The sequence below is a fragment of the Chiloscyllium punctatum genome, chromosome 5, assembly GCF_047496795.1.
Source record: "Chiloscyllium punctatum isolate Juve2018m chromosome 5, sChiPun1.3, whole genome shotgun sequence".
Taxonomy (NCBI): Eukaryota; Metazoa; Chordata; class Chondrichthyes; order Orectolobiformes; family Hemiscylliidae; genus Chiloscyllium; species Chiloscyllium punctatum.
In genome coordinates, this window is record NC_092743.1 from 134351393 (window position 1) to 134369274 (window position 17882).

The window sequence follows — 17882 nt, forward strand, 5'->3', positions numbered from 1 at the left end:
CTGGGGTGCAACTCATTTGACCTTACCACTCATTCCATTTTAAGCCCATCAAATCTTCTGATACCCCTTCAATCCCTATGTCAAACCGCTCAAGAACTTTATAGCCCCTCTTCCTGAATCCTGTACCTATATTCTTCTCCAATGAAGATAGATGTGAAGTACTCATTTAACATGTGACTAATGTCTTCCAGCTCCACATCTGATTTTCCTTTTGGTCCCTCATGTGCCTTACTCTTTCCCTAGTTATACTCTTCCCCTTGATATGCTTGTGAAATAATCTTACACACCAGTGTTTTCTTATGCCCTCTTTGCTCTCCCAATTGCTTTCTTAAGTTTATCCTTGCACTTTATATAGTCCACAAGGGCCTGCATTGATTTGCTCCCTTTGTACTTATTAAAATCCTCTCTTTTCCTTCCTACATCAATAGGTTGACTGCTTTTCCATTTTGGTACTGAGAGATGTAAAGCTGTTTCCTTTGAGCGCTGTGAGCTTAGGCTTTTCCAGTCCTTTAGTAATCTGCAGAATTCTCAGCAAACATTCTGGGTCTGTCAGTTTTCACAAACTGAGATAAACTATTACCTAACTGCTCTGAACCATCTCCTTTTCTGGGAGAAACTATCCTTGTATCCTAAGTCTGTTCTTCTTCAAACTGAATAAAAAACTTTCCCACCTCTGGGATTTCTAAACTAAAATGAATAATTTATTATATACTAAATCCAAAAGCCAGCGAACACATTCCAATGTTTTATCTTTCCTTCCTAAAGCCCCAGGATATGAGAGACATTCTATTAAATTTCCAGAAAACCTACTGATATCTGCTCTCTGATACATACTGGTTCAAAACCATGGTAATGTAGCTATTTGATAAAACTATTTGTACAAAAAGACCAACACCTATATGCCACCAGTTTAAAATCCAAACTTTGCTAAACATGTGAGACACCTTTCATCAGAGTTTGGCCATTATTAGTATGGAGGTGAGACAGATTGTTAGCCCTTAACTTTCCTGAGCGTCCAAATGTGGTGTTGATATCTCAGTTTGATCTTTATTATATTTTTGTCTCAGGTATACAAATAATGTTTTGGTGGTACAAAACGTAACCATTGCTAAAAGGGGACAAGATGTCAAAAGATCTATCATGAGATCTGCCTTAATTATATCTGCCATTTAATGTGCAATCGTGTTTTCAACCGTAGTTTGACTCTTAATTCATGTTTACCAACGTTAGGTCTGGAGGTTAGAGAAAAAAAAAGTGTTGGTTATTGGTTTACTGAAATATAATGAAATGTCTCTTGTTTGTTTCAAACAATAGTATATTTTGCCCTTTATTCTCTTAATAAGTAACTGAAATTTCATCTTCTTTAATCAAAAATTTACTGGTCTTTAACCAGATTGTATCCAGTTTTGGGGAGCTGGTCTGAGATCATACAAATTAGGAGCAGAGTAGGTCATTTGGCGTCTCAAACCTACTCCACCATTCAATAAGATGATACATGGTTGATCTGTTCATGTTCAAATTCCACATTCCAATCGACACCTAACAACCGTTGATTACCTTGGCTAACAAGAATCTACTTCCACCTTAAAAAGTCTTCAAAGACCCTTCTTCCATTGCCTTCTAAGGCAGGGTGTTCCAAAGCCACACAACCCTCTGAGGGAGAAATCAATCTTCTCATCTCTGCCATATAAGGGCAAACCATTATTTTAAAACAGTGGCCCTTGGTGCTGAACTTGCCTACAAGAGTACATGTCTTATTTATTTCGACCTCGTCAAGATTGTTCAGGTTCTTACATACTTGAGTCAAGTCACCTCTCACTGTCATAAACTGCAATGAAAACAAACCCAGTCTTTCCAACCATTACTCAAAAGACAACTATTCATTCCGGATGTCAATCTAGGAAACCTCATATGAACCATCTCCAATATATTTATGTCTTTAATTATTCCAATTTTTATAATTTTGAAAACAATACCCCGCATTTACATAACACTTATAAATCAATCTACTTTACAGGAGTGCTATCATGGAAAATTTGACACTGAGCAATGTGGAACAATGTGAAGCGAAAAGCTTGACAAGGAGGCATGTTTTATGATGTCTTAAAAGCAAGGAAGATAATTAGAAAATTGGAGAGATTCAGAGATGAAATTCCAGAGTTTACATTCTTGGAAATGGAAGACACAGCTGGCAAATGGTACAGTGATTAAAATGGGTAATGGTAAAGCAGCCAGTTTTTGACAGTATTATACAGAAAAGTTGATGGGGAGAGGCTATTTGCAGGTAAAAGGACAGTTGGGAAGTGGGAGTCCTTTATGAATGACATAACAAGAGTTCAGAAACAGTATATTCTGGTTAGTGTGAAGGGTAAGGCTGGGAGGGAATGCCGGACGAATAAAGAAAATGAGGTTGGTCAAAAAAAAGAGGCATTTTACTGGTATAGACAGCTGTGATTGAGGTAATACCTAGAAGAGTATAAGGGTAGTAGGATTATACTTCAGAGGGAAATCAGTAGGGCAAAAAGGTGACATGAGATAGCTTTGACAAATAGGGTTAGGGAAAATCCAAAGAGATTCTATAAATACATTTAGGCCAAAAGAGTAACTGGAGAGAGAATAATACCTCTTAAAGACCAATAAGGGCATTTATGTGTGAACCACAGGTGATGGGTGAGATACTAAGCAAGTATTTTGCATCAGTATTTACTGTACAGCAGGGCATGGACAGAACTTGAGGAAATAAATAGTGACAGCTTGAAAAGTGCCCATATTATAGAAGAGGAGGTGCTGGAGGTCTTAAAATGCACAAAGATAGTTAAAGCCCTGGGACCTAATCGTGTGTTTCCCAGAACTTTGTGGGAGGCTATGGAAGAGATTGTTGGGTCCCTTGCTGAGATATTTGTATCATGATAGTCACGGGTGAGGTGCAAGAAGATTAGAGGTTGGCTAATATGGTACATTATTTAAGAAAGGCAGTAAGGAAAAGCCAGAGAGCTATAGACCGGTGAACCTTACATCAGTGGTAAGTAAATTGTTGGAGGGGATTCTGAAGGACTAGATTGACATGCATTTGGAAAGGCAAGAACTGATTAGGGATAGTCAGCATGGCATTGTGCATTGGAAATCATGTCTCAATAAGTTGAATGAGTTTTCTGAAGTGGTGACAAAGGAGATTGTTAAAGAACATAAGAAATAAGTTCAGGAGTAGGCCATCTGGTCCCTCGAGCCTGCTTGGCCATTGAATAAGATCATGGTTGATCTTTTTGTCGAAAAATGTGGTGCTGGATAAACATAGCAGGCCAGACAGCATCCGAGGAGCTGGAGAATCAATGTTTCGGGCATAAACCCTTCTTCAGGAATGAGGCTAGTGTGCCAAGCGGGCTGAGATAAAAGGTAGGGGGGAGGGAATTTGGGGGAGGGGTGCTGGGAATACGATAGGTGGAAGGCCTCACCCTCACCTCCTTTCCACCTATCGTATGCCCGAAACGTCAATTCTCCTCGGATGCTGCCTGGCCTGCTCTGTTTTTCCAGCACCACATTTTTCAACTCTGGTACTCCAGCATCTTCAGTCCTCACTTTCTCCAATGAAGAGGCAGACATAGCTGGGGCCCATGCAGGTGCCCATGGCTACTCCTTTGGTTTGGAGGAAGTGGGAGCATCTGCTCCCAGGAGGACCAATTCCAATACCGAACAACCCACATGGCCTCCTTCTTCAAAGACCACAATTTCCCCTCAGATATGGTTGACAATGCTCTCCACCGCATCTCCTCCACTTCCCACTCCTCTGCCCTTGAACCCCGCCCCTCCAATCGCCACCAGGACAGAACCCCACTGGTCCTCACCTACCACCCCACCAACCTCCATGTATAGCGTATCATCCGCCGTCATTTCCGCCACCTCCAAACGGACCCCACCACCAGGGATATATTTCCCTTCCCTCCCCTATCAGCGTTCCGAAAAGACCACTCCCTCCGTGACTCCCTCGTCAGGTCCACACCCCCCACCAACCCAACCTCCACTCCCGGCACCTTCCCCTGCAACCGCAAGAAATGCAAAACTTGCGCCCACACCTCCCCCCCTTACTTCCCTCCAAGGCCCCAAGGGATACTTTCATATCCGCCACAAATTCACCAGCACCTCCACACACATCATCTATTGCATCCGCTGCACCCGATGTGGCCTCCTCTATATTGGGGAGATAGGCCGCCTACTTACGGAACGTTTCAGAGAACACCTGTGGGACACCCGGACCAACCAACCCAACCATTCCGTAGCTCAACGCTTCAACTCCCCCTCCCACTCCATTAAGGACATGCAGGTCCTTGGACTCCTCCATCGCCAGACCATAGCAACACGACGGTTGGAGGAAGAGCGCCTCATCTTCTGCCTAGGAACCCTCCAACCACAAGGGATGAACTCAGATTTCTCCAGTTTCCTCATTTCCCCTCCCCCCACCTTGTCTCAGTCAAATCCCTCGAACTCCGCACCGCCTTCCTAACCTGCAATCGTCTCCCTGACCTCTCCGCCCCCACCCCACTCCGGCATATCACCCTCACCTTGACTTCCTTCCACCTATTGCATTTTCAATGCCCCTCCCCCAAGTCCCTCCTCCCTACCTTTTATCTTAGCCTGCTGGACACATTTTCCTCATTCCTGAAGAAGGGCTTATGCCCGAAACGTCGATTCTCCTGCTCCTTGGATGCTGCCTGACCTGCTGCGCTTTTCCAGCAACACATTTTCAGCTCTGATCTCCAGCATCTGCAGTCCTCACTTTCTCCTCGAAGATTTTTTTTCACTCACTTAACCTATCTATATCCCTCTATAGACTTGGTGTCCACTGCACACTTTGCTGTACCGTTCAATTCAGTCATGATGTGGAAGCACTGGTGTTGGATTGCAGTGGACAAAGTCAAAAATCACAAGTCCAAACACTGATCCCTGAAACACACCACTGGCCACTGAGTGTCAACCAAAAGAAAACACCCATTTGTCTCCACTGTTTACTTTCTGTTTGTTAACCAATCTTCTATCCATGCTAATACATTACCCATAATGCCGAACAGCTTTATCTTATGCAGCAGCCTTTTGTGTGCCATTTTGTCCAATACTAATAGAAATCCAGATACACCACATCCATTTGTTCCCCGTTGTCCACTGCACTTGTAATGACCTCAAAGAATTCCAATAAGTTAGTTAAACATGATCTGCCTTTCAAGAACCCATCCTGTGTCACCAGTGGGACAGTCTCTATCTGGATGTCTTGCTATTTCTTCCTTGATGACAATTTCAAACATTATCACCGCTATACAAGTTAAGCTAACACACTTATGGTTACCTGCCTTTTGTCTACCTTTTTAAAGTGGCATTTGCTGTTTTCCAATCTGCCAGAACCACCCCAGAGTCCAGCAAATTTTGGTAAATTACCATGAGCACATTTGCTATTTCCTCTGCCATTTCTTTTAGTACCCTGGGATGCATTTGATCAGAGCCAGGAGACTTGTCTGTTGTTAGCTCCATTAGCTTGCCCAACACTACCTCTACAGTGATAATGATTGTTTCTAGGTCCTCACATGCCATTGCCTCCATTTAATCAATTATTGGCATGTTATTTGTGTTTTCCGCGATGAAGACCAGCACAAAATACCTGTTCGATGCCTCTGCCATTTTCTCATTTCCCATTATTAAACCCCATTTCTCATCCTCTAAAGGACCAATATTTACTTGAGACACTCTTCTTCCATTTAGGTATTTGTAGAAACATTTGTTATCTGTGTTTATATTCTGAGCTAGTTTACTTTCTTGATCTATCTCACCGTTCTTTATAGTTTTGTTTATGGCTTTCTGTTGTCCTTTAAAGCATTCCTGATCCTCTAATTTCTGACTAATCTTTGCCACTTCATATGTTTTTAACTTTGAATTTGATACCTTCCTTTATTCCCTTAGTTATCCATGGCCGATCATCCGTTTTCCTACAGTCTTCCCTTTTCACTGGTATAGTTTTTTCTGAGTACTGTGAAAAATTGCTTTGAAAGTCCTCCACTGTTTCTTAATTGGCCCAACATATAGTCTTTCCTGCCACTCTATCTTAGCCAACTCCTTCCTCATCCCAGAGGGATGGCAGAGCAGTAAACATTGTCTATACAGAATTCAGTAAACCTTCAACAAGATTCCGCATAGTAGACTGGTTGGAAAGTTAGATCACGTGGGATTCAGAGAGCTAGCCAATTGGATACACAATTCACTTGAAGGTAGGAGACAGAGCGTGGTCATGGAAGGATGTATTTCAGACTGGAAGCCAGTGACTAGTAGTGTGCCACAAGCATCAGTGCTTTTCATCATTTTGTATAAATGATTTGGAAGTGAATATAGGAGGTATGGTTAGAAAGCTTGAGATTACACCAAAATAGGTGGTGTCGTGGGCAGTGAAGAAGGTTGTTGTGGTTCTGTTCGCCGAGCTGGGAATTTGTCTTGCAAACATTTTGTCCCCTGTCTAGGAGACATCCTCAGTGCTTGGGAGCCTCCTGTGAAGCGCTACTGTGCTGTTTCCTCCAGCATTTATAGTGGCCTGTCTCTGCCGCTTCCGGTTGTGAAGAAGGTTATCTCAGAACATAATGGAACCTTGACCAGATGGATCAATGGGCGAGGAGTGGCCAAAGTTTAATTTAGATAAATGTGAGGTGTTGCATTTTGGTAAGGCAAACCAGGACAGGATTTATACAGTAAATGGTAAGGTCCTGTGTAGTGTTGCTGAACTTTGGGTGCAGGTGCATAGTTCCTTGAAAGTAGAATCGCAGTTAGGCAGGATGGTGAAGGTAGTGTTTGGCACACTTGCCTTCATTGGTCATAACATTGAGCATAGGAGTGGGTTGTCATATTGTGGCTGTTTAGGACATTGGTGAGGCAGTTTTGGAATACTGTGTGCAATTGTGGTCACCTTTCTGTGGAAGGATGTTGTTGGATTTGAGAGGGTGCAGAAAGAATTTACAAGGATATTGCCGGGATACAATAGACAATAGACAATAGATGCAGGAGTAGGCCATTCAGTCCTTCGAGCCTGCACCGCCATTCAATATGATCATGGCTGATCATTCCCAATCAGTATCCTGTTCCAGCCTTATCTCCATAACCCTTGACTCCACTATCTTTAAGAGCTCTATCCAATTCTTTCTTAAATGAATCCAGAGACTGGGCCTCCACTGCCCTCTGGGGCAGAGCATTCCACACAGCCACCACTCTCTGGGTGAAGTAGTTTCTCCTCATCTCTGTCCTAAATGGTCTACCCCGTATTTTTAAGTTGGGTCCTCTGGTTCGGCACTCCCCCATCAGCGGAAATATGTTTCCTCCTGCCAGAGTGTCCAATCCTTTCATAGGGATGGGAGGGTATGAGCTATCGAAAGAAGCTGAATACATTTGGAGCTTCAGAGACTGAGGTGTAACCTTCTAGAGGTTTGTATAATCATGAGAGGCGTGGATAGAGTGAATAGTCAAGATATTTTTCCTAGGGTGCGGGAGTCCATAACTAGACGGCATCAGTTTAAGATGACAGAGGAAAGACTTAAAAGGGATGTGAGAGTTTACATTTTCATGCAGAGGGTGTTGCGTGGCTGGATCAAGCTGCCAGAGGAAGTGGGGGAGGCAAATACAATTACATTTAAACGACATCTGAATAGGTGTAAGAATAGGAAGGTTTAGAGGGATATGGGCCAAATGCTGGCAAATGAGACTAGGTCAAATTGGGATGTCTGATCGGCGCAGATAAGTTAGACTGAAGGGTCTGTTTACGTGCTGTATGACTCTGACTCTCCAGTGTTTAATTTTGAGGAAATTGTTGCTCACCCAATATTAGATGTTGGATAAACAGCCAGACAAGTTAGAGATAGAGGAGGGTTCAAAAGAGGTGGAGAGGAGGAAAACTGAGGTCTTGTGGCACAGTGCATCACTTCCCAACTCTGACCTAGAAGCTCCTCATTGAAATCTCACTACAGGACTTAATGGTCAAGGAAAATGCATTCATAATGCAGTCAAAAAGATTGAGTAGCAATCTGTAAACCCTTTCAACATATGCTAATGGCAGGATGTAAGAATCATAGAAATTCCTGATGAACCATATGATAGAAAGTAAGTTGTAGTCTTTATCATCACTATTCATAGGTCCAGAAACACGGCGTACATATAATTATGCATTTTGCTACCTTTAGGTTGGGAGCAGGGAGTGGGATTTGATTGGCCCAAGTGATTTGACAGCTGCAGTGTATCATGCTGGTGCCAACATCTAGCATTTGATCACCATTGAAGCTGGGGCGTATTTAGGATGTGCCTGTTTGCATGGTAGATATTGTGGTGTTGTGAATCAGACCTGCCTTTTATTCAGCAAACTGAAGAACAAAGGGATGTAATGGGTATCATCAGCAGGTGAAATCTGATACCTTGATATCAGATAATGCCACTGACTACTAACATACAATTCAGAAATCAGAGATAATGGAGTAGCAGTGAAAAGAGAAGTCTTACATGGTGAATCTCTGTCTGAATAAATAGTAATGAACCCAAAATGTCCCATTGAACTGTTCAACAGTGGAGAATTGTTTGGAGAAGAATTTTGTGGTCATTTGTGTCCAAACTGCAGACAAATAGAGAAGAATGACTAGTGATATTTCAATTCAATTTTGTCACAATCAATTAGGATGCCATAAATCATGTTTTCTGATCGGTACTGTGAAAATCTGATTCGAGAGATTCAAAGAAGAACTTCAAGTAAGTATGCCTTGAAATTTGGAGAAGAGAGAGAAGTTCAAGACGGTCAGTAGTTTTCAAGGACAGAAGAGTCATGGACTGTTTTTGCAGGCGAAGGGTGATGATGACAAATTTGAAAATGAGTTAGTCAGATGGTGAAGGATGGAATACTGAATTTATTGACTTGTAAGCTTTTATTTACAGCAGCATACATTGTATGGGATGCTGTTCCAATACCCCAAGTCATTCTTTCAGCTTTCTTTTGTGTATATATTTGGGCACAGACGTTCTCAATGAATACCCATTGTCCAATTACAATGAATGACCAGTTGATGTAGAGTTAACAAGACAGTCAGTTGTCAAAGAGAGAGAGAGAGACCATTAATAATGTCAGCTACCATGGAAGCCAGAAAGACAAGGTTAGGTGATTAACAGTTTAGTCAGGACAGGGTCCAGACAGTCATAGAGATGTATTGCATGGAAACAGACCCTTCAGTCCAATTCGTCCATGCTGATTAGATATCCTAAATTAATCTAGTCCCATTTCCCAGGACTTGGCCCAAATCCCTCTAAACCTTTCCGACTGATGTACCCATTCAAATGAGTTTTAAATGTCGCAGTTGAACCAGCTTCCACTATGGCAGCTCATTCCATAAACACACCATCCTTTGCATGAAAACGAAACTCCATAGGTCCTGTTTAGATCTTCCCTCTCACCCCAAACCTATGCCGTCTAGTTCTGACTTCCCCAACCCAGGAAAAATACCTTGCCTATGCAATTTGGAAAGACAAATCATGGCAGGACCTTTACACTTAATTGTAAGGTTCTGGGGAGTGTTGCTGAACAAAGAAACCTTTGAGTGTAGGTTCATTGTTCCTTGGAAAATGGAGTATCTGGTAGATAGGATAGTGAAGAGGTCATTTAGTATGCTTGCCTTTGTTGGTCAGAGCTTTGAGTACAGGGATTGGGAGGTCATATTGCAGCTGTTCAGGACATTGGATAGTCCACTTTTGGAATACAATGTTCAATTCTGATCTCCCTCCTACAGGAAGGATGTTGTGAAACTTGAAAGGGTTTAGAAAAGATTGACAAGGATGTTGCCAGGATTAGAAGGTTTGTGTTATAGGGAGAGGAAGAGATGGTTCTCATCAATAGCATGATTTCAGAGAAGGCATAAAAGGAAATAGCAAAGAAGCTACAAAAAGGTACAAAGCCAGTCTTTATTGTTGATGTTGCTCAGGAATATTATTAGATTGGTTAATAGTGGAGTAGAGAAGCTGTATGTTACATTTGCCTTTTTGGATGATCTTTGAGTAGTGCGGCATTTACCTGACACTGTTTTAGGTGGCCTAACCAGATGTGGCTATGAATGGTTGAACCAGTTGCTTATCAAAGATTTTCAACCTATCTCTTGGACTTAAGGGAATGATGGTGAAAGTTGTACTACAGAGAGTGATTATAATGGGAGGAATTCATAGTACCAGTGTGGATGGGGCATCAAAAATGGAAGAGTTGGTGTGTGATTTTAGCACATCAACAGCTGCAGAAGTACCATAACGAATTAAAAGACAAAGATTAAATAGTTGAGAATTTGAGATAGCAAAGTTAAATTACCTAAGTTTATTTTCCAGGTTCAGGAATGCCATGTCTAATTTCTGCTAGGCAACTGAGAAATTTGACTAAACTCTCTTACATGCAGAAGGAAAGGAACTGATACAGTCCTATTCTTTATGTGACTTGGGAATTTAATGAAATACTAAATGATAACATTTATAAAATTAAAATAACAAAATCTATGAGATATTGAAATAATAAAATACCTATAATGTTTGAATTGATTTGTAATTTTAATTCGACTGTACCCTTCCTTTTCAATATCCAGTCCACGACTTGGCTGAAAACAGTTGAATTTATTTGTTTATTTCTGGTAGTCCATAATTGTCACATGTTTTTAACCAGATTACTTAGTCTGTACATGAACGTTTCAGAGTAAGTCATGATATAGTTGAATTTTGAGGCTATAAAATAAAAGTCATTTTAATGAAGTAGGTTTGAGAAGGGTGAAAGAAATTCTGTTAACAGAGAAATATAAAGAATTGGTCAGACACAGTCCTGTCAGTAAGGGCAGCGAGGCTGCAGGGGGTGCTCAGATTAAAGGACTGACTCTGTAGGATACTTTATAAGTAGGGAGAGATTTAAAGCAGAATTCAGAAAATAGAGAACAGCAAACGCTCAAATGGAGATTGAAATCACCAAGGATGAGAAGCTGCTCACTGCAGAGATAGAGGGAAGTAAATAGGGAGTTGTTTATTTTTTGCAGCGTGTGGGGAAGTTGGCAATAAACAGGAATTTTAAGTGAAGGGGAACAAAATGAGATGCTCAGAAAATAAATTAGAAGACTATGAGAAAATATCAAGGGATTCAGAGGATAGGGCTACATTACCGTCACAATGGCTTGATCAAGACAAGTCGTAAAAGGTATAACCAGTTAGGGAAGTTTCAGTAAGAAGAGAAGTATCATCGCAGCCAGTTCTTCGTTGAGGCTGTAATGTCAATAAGATTGTACACAATAAAATAGGATGGATAGGTCTTTTTAAACATGCAAAACAAAAAGTGAATGTATGTTCTAGTGGAAGCTGTGTAGGAGCAGCCAGAACAGAGTCAAAACTGGAACTGGTGAGAGATTGGTGAGCTTAGCACCAGGCAGCCTGGAAGGGGGAAGAGAATAGAAAAAAGCAGTTGAAGTTAGCTGTTGTTTAGAAGGAGGTGATAAATATCATATTTGGACCTTTATGAGTATGCCAAGAAAGATATAAAGGAAAGCTGTACAGATATTTAAGATAGTGATAGGAGAGCAGTGAAGACGTATATGAAGAGTAAGTGCTAATGAGGATGGGTGACAAGAGGACAAGGATAGTTTTAATAAGTAATGGAAAAGACATTAGTTACCTCTAATTTACTGAAGCTCTTCTTCTTCCCTTTCATTCACATTTGAATGGAAGCACAAGTTAATATAAATCATACTTGTGTGTTTTATAGTATCTTAATTTGTGTTGAACAATAAACCAGTCTCAACCAAAGTAAAAGGAATTATTATTATGTTAGGAAAGCGTTAACTAATTGCTCACACTTGGTGAATGCTGATTTAATTTAAGAAACTAAGGAAATGAAGATGGTATAATTTAATGTGTCATGAATATTCAGTAATGCTGTAAAAATGTCCTCTTGAATACTTGCATATGTTGTGGTCAAACTGACCTGTACACACAAGTCCTAAATATGTTTTGTTTAATATGAATTGTAAATAAATTGTAGTTAGCTGTCTTATTTACTACTACTATGGTATTACTCTAATATAGAATTTCTTCGGTAGAGTACCTCACTTTCTCTCCAAGTTGGTTGAACTTGCAATAGTGGAGTTGGAATTCTATTTCACATCATTATAGGAAATAAGCAAGTAAAACATCCATTATGAAAATATTTATGACTGATGTGAAACTGTATTGGAAAAAAAATGATGCCATCTTTTTTTAGAGCCACAAATGAAGAAAATGAAGTATCCAATCTCTTCATGTTTTGCAATGAGGTAAGTGTTATTATAATAAAATTTCAAAGTAGATTTTAAAATGAATATAAACTTAATAACTGGATATACTATTTGTTAGGGATGTGAAGATGGCCTTCTTCATGATGCTAGGGAAAAGATGTCACATCCAGATAGAGGTTTTGCAACAATCCACACACGGTAAATGATGTTTCTGTATTCTTTCTGTTTCGAAAGACAAATTATTAAATCAAGTTTAAAAACAGTAACTTGCATTCATAAAGTACAATTTAATGTGACAAATTCCCAAAGCGCTTTACACATGTACACAAGGAAAGTTGTAAAGAGATGAGATTAAAAGAGTGATAGAATGTTTGATTAAAAGTGGGGAAGTTTCATCTGATAGGGAATGCTCCTGGTCATTGCTGCTTGACCAAGACGGAGGTGATGGATGAATAGAACTTGTTATGAGACAGAATACAAGCAGCTGCATTTGGGGTTGAAAATAGGAAACCAATGAAGATAAGGGTTGAACTAGTAATAAATAGAAACAACAAAAGCTGGAGAACATTCTGGAAGTGAAAGTAAATATTCTTGTCAATAGATGCAAGGTGGGGTTTCAAGTTTAGTTGAAGACAGAAGAGCCAATAACCTTAGGTGTGAAGAATTAGTGGAGAGCTGTATGAAATTAGAGGTAAGGGAACAAAATTTGTAGTGTGGTGCAAAACTTATATTTTCAGTAACCTGATGTTAAAGCTGAAGGAAATTGTAATTTGTCTAAGATTTGATTTTGGAGTAGTGGTCTGATGGAGATATGAAGGATCAAGAGAGTGTTGGAGAGGCAGATCTGAAGTGGTGAAAAGGTAGAGCTAGATATTATCAACATGTAGATGAAGGCTATTACAATGCTAATGATCAGTGATGCCCAATGGACAACATGTAGTTAAGGAGAGCTCATAAAGATCCTTCAAAGTGATGGTGTAGGGTAAGGAAAGAGAAGCCAATTCCAAAGCTGGAAAGGCTGAATTTAAATGATCAGTATGATTGGAAGAATAGAACCAAGAGGCTAGACAGGAGAGAAAAACACTGAATGAGATTGCTGCCGTGAACAGTTTATATGTGTCCATCCTTTCAGAAATAATAATGTATCATGATTACAGTTATATGTATATAACTTATGTTGTCTAGGGGTTTAAATGCTTTAATAAAAAGACTGAAATTTAAAAATAATAATAATTCAGGATAAGTAGTACAGAAATAGGACTCAATGACTTAAAGAAGAAAAGGAATCTCGAAATTGCATATAGTGAGTGGTATCTTTGAGATAATAGGGATTATAGCAGCCATTTTGAAAGTGTTGAAATTATGTCTAAAGCTTAGAACTCAGAACATGAAATTTACTACTCAGCAATGTTTAGAAATGGATGTTGAAAATAACGTGACCGCCATAGATGAGTTAACTTTCGAGAGGTTTATAGTTGAGTGAGAAGATGAACAAGGAATTCAGCACAGCTAAGAATTAAGGATGAAGATGTGTAGTTTTACTTGAATAAAGTGTTCATGCGTGCTCTAAAAATTAAGATAAGCACTATCAGCATTTTAAATGAAGATTGGCCTTCGTAGACATAGTAATTATTGATACACCAGTGAGTCCTTATTATTGTATTATGTTTTCTTTTGCTTATCTCCTAAGTAAATTACTCCTCGGCTAAGGTATGGTTCTCAAAGCAATGATTCCCCATTGATACTGCCCCAGGTATCTATTCTTCATAAGTGATGCTAGATTGTAAATGGTTGGAGGCAGTTATACTATGGGGACTTTTCTGTTGAGTTCAATCTAACTTTTAATTGACGTACAAATATATATTTCCTGCAGACACCTCTGAAATATGATCAAGTTCAGAAATCCAGGTTGACTGTTCTCCCATCCTAATCCACAGATGGGGTGATCAGTTTTAATGGCTTAATGCTATCCAAAATTCTGACCAACTAATTAAGTAAAGAATCATTACTAAATGTGGGATTTTCATGTATTGTATCATTAATTTATTGTAAGGAGCTGAATCACTCAAACATTTTTTATATTTTATGTACAAACATTTTAGGGTAGGAATTATTGCTAATATTAGGAGCTTAATAATTAATGTACTTATGTGACATTTTGATCCTGCTACTTTAGTACCATATATAAGAAATTAATAAAATGTCTTGAAATAACATCACTTTAAAGGAAACATTCCTCTGGTATTCTCACTGTTGGAACTATTCCCATACAGTCTTATATGGTAAAAGTTTTACTCACAATCACTATTTCCGTATAGTCTTATATGGCAAAATTATATCAATGACACCATGAATGATGACTGGAACTCCTAGTATTGTAAACTGGATTATACAGAGTCCAAACTTTCACCTTAAGCTATATAAGCAAAACAATTAGTAGAGAGCTGCTGAACTTGAATGTGATCTGACTTTGACAACTTCTGAGAAGTTACAGTCCTACCGCTCGAGCAAAAACAATGTTCCGTGTTTCACTGCATTGGAAGTTGCTCTTTGTACATATCTACAAGCAACATACCTAAATTCCATCACACCTCATTGTGTATTCTATTAAATAATGATGTATAAGTATAACATTAAAAATCTCACAACACCAGGTTGTAGTCCAACAGGTTTATTTGGAAGCACTAGCTTTCAGAGCGCTGCTCCTTCATCAGGTAGGTGTGGAGCAGGACCTGCTCCAAGGAGAATAAATCCAATCTATCTAAACTTCTCTTGTCTTTAAAATCCTTCATTCCTGATATCATTCTAGTAAATCTCTTTTCAACTCTTTCCAAGACTTTAATGTCCATCCTTAAGGTGCCCAGAACTGAAAATAATACTGCAAATGTGGTTTAATTATTAATTTGAAGAGGTGTACAATCACTTCCTTGCTTTCATACTCTGTGCCTCTATTTCTAAACCCAAGGACCCAATAAACTTGCTTAACAGCTATTTAATCTTACCTAGCCACTTTCAGAGAATCATGCATGTGAACGCCAAGATCCCTCTGCTTCTGAACTCTCCTCAAAATTGTACCATTTGTTTGTGATATTAAGCAATGTGATCAAACATTTATTATATAGATAAATAATAGCAGTCATAAAGGCCAGGATCCAATTAAGCTACTTGGTTAAGTATTGAAGCATAATTTCAACATATTTTAGACAATATAATGCAAATTGAAACAAGAAACAGTAAATGTACATACAATGTAGGGGTGTCCATTTGTAAAGGTAGGGACAAAAATAAATTTAGTTAACAATTAGAATATTTACAAAATCAACATGAAGAGGTAATCAAAAATGCTAACCAAAAACCAGGCTGCACCTAGATGACATTTGATTGCGGAATTGAAGTTGGTGCTTTATTTTTTGCAATGAACTAAGTTAAAAAATGTAATGAAGGCTACGTTGCCAACTCTCAACATTCATGGTTTCATTTAATTGTGTGCCACATTTGCCAGTCTAGCACTAGATATAGTGGTTTTCTGAACAATATTTCTGTAGTAAAATGTAGGGATTTAAAGATCTTCATTGGTTTTAATTAACTCTTACTTGGTGTGTATTTAGGAGGTAAAGGAGCAGTTACCATGGAAAGATATTTAATTGGGGAAAAGGAAATTATGATGCTATCAGACAGGAGTTGGGAAGTACAGATTGGGAGCAATTATTCCACAGAAAGGGCACAACAGACAGATGAAAGCTGTTTAAGAAGCAGTTGTTGCAAGTGATGCACACATTTGTTCCTATGAGAAAGGCAAGAAGGGGAAAGATTAAGGAGCCTTGGATGACAAGAAGGAGCCACAGAAAATGGGGGAGATACTAAATGAATATTTTGTATCAGTATTTACAATGGAAAAGGATATGGAAGATATAGACTGTAGAGAAATAGATGGTGACATCTTGCAAAATGTCCAGATTAGAGAGGAGGAAGTGCTAGATGTCTTGAAACGGTCAAAGGTGGATAAATCCCCAGGACTTGATCAGGTGTACCTGAGAACTCTGTGAGCAGCTAGAGAAATGATTGCTAGGCCTCTTGCTGAAATATTTGTATCATCGATAGTCACAGGTGAGGTGCCGGAAGACTGGAGATTGGCAAACGTGGTGCCACTGTTTAAGAAGGGTGGTAAAGGCAAGCCAGGGAACTATAGACCAGTGAGCCTGACCTCAGTGGTAGGCAAGTTGTTGGAGGGAATCCTGAGGGACAGGATGTACATGTATTTGGAAAGGCAAGGACTGATTCGTGATAGTCAACATGGCTTTGTGCGTGGGAAATCATGTCTCACAAACTTGATTGAGTTTTTTGAAGAAGTAACAAAAAGGATTGATGAGGGCAGAGCAGTAGATGTGATCGATATGGACCTCAGTAAGGCGATCGACCAAGGTTCCCCACGGGAGACTGATTAGCAAGGTTAGATCTCATGGAATTAAGGGAGAACTAGCCATTTGATACAGAACTGGCTCAAAGGTAGAAGACAGAGGGTAGTGGTAGAGGGTTTTTCAGACTGGAGGCCTGTGACCAGTGGAGTGCCACAAGGATCAGTGCTGGGTCCTCTACTTTTTGTCATTTACATAAATGATTTGGATGCAAGCATAAGAGGTACAGTTAGTAAGTTTGCAGATGACACCATAATTGGAGGTGTGGTGGACAGTGAAGAGGGTTACCTCGGATTACAACAGGGTCTGGACCAGATGGGCCAATGGGCCGAGAAGTGGCAGATGGAGTTTAATTCAGATAACTGCGAGGTGCTGCATTTTGGGAAAGCAAATCTTAGCAGGACTTATACACTTAATGGTAAGGTTCTAGGGAGTGTTGCCGAACAAAGAGACCTTGGAGTGCAGGTTCATAGCTCCTTGAAAGTGGAGTCGCACTTAGATAGGATAGTGAAGAAGGCGTTTGGTATGCTTTCCTTTATTGGTCAGAGTGTTGAGTACAGGAGTTGGGAGGTCATGTTGCGGCTGTACAGGATATAGGTTAGGCCACTGTTGGAATATTCCGTGCAATTCTGGTCTCCTTCCTATCGGAAAGATGTTGTGAAACTTGAAAGGGTTCAGAAAGGATTTACAAGGATGTTGCCAGGGTTGGAGGATTTGGGCTACAGGGAGAAGCTGAACAGTCTGGGGCTGTTTTCCCTGGAGTGTCAGAGGCTGAGGGGTGACCTTATAGAGGTTTACAAAATTATGAGGGACATGGATAGGATAAATAGACAAAATCTTTTCCCTGGGGTCAGGGAGTCCAGATCTAGAGGGCATAGGTTTAGGGTGAGAGGGGAAAGATATAAAAGAGACCTAAGGAGCAACTTTTTCACGCAGAGGGTGGTACGTGTATGGAAGGAGCTGCTAGAGGATGTGGTGGAGGCTGGTACAATTGCAACATTTAAAAGGCTTTTGGATGGGTATATGAATAGGAAGGGTTTGGAGGGATATGGGCCGGGTGCTGGCAGGTGGGATTAGATTGGGTTGGGATATCTGGTTGGCGTGGACAGGGTCGACTGAAGGGTCTGTTTCCATGCTGTACATCTCTATGACTCTTAACAGAGCAGTTTCTCGTCAAAAGGAAGAA

General features: G+C 40.0%; 1 protein-coding gene across 3 annotated transcripts in view; it reads left to right on the forward strand.

The window, feature by feature from the left end:
• Nucleotides 1-17882, forward strand: part of LOC140477461 (uncharacterized) — a 158846-nt gene that overhangs the window by 60217 nt on the left and 80747 nt on the right. For all 3 annotated transcript variants that reach the window (XM_072571394.1, XM_072571395.1, XM_072571396.1), the window contains 2 exons: nucleotides 12269-12320; nucleotides 12400-12479. In XM_072571394.1, the coding sequence (XP_072427495.1) occupies nucleotides 12269-12320; nucleotides 12400-12479 (132 nt within the window). The remainder of the gene's footprint in view (nucleotides 1-12268; nucleotides 12321-12399; nucleotides 12480-17882) is intronic.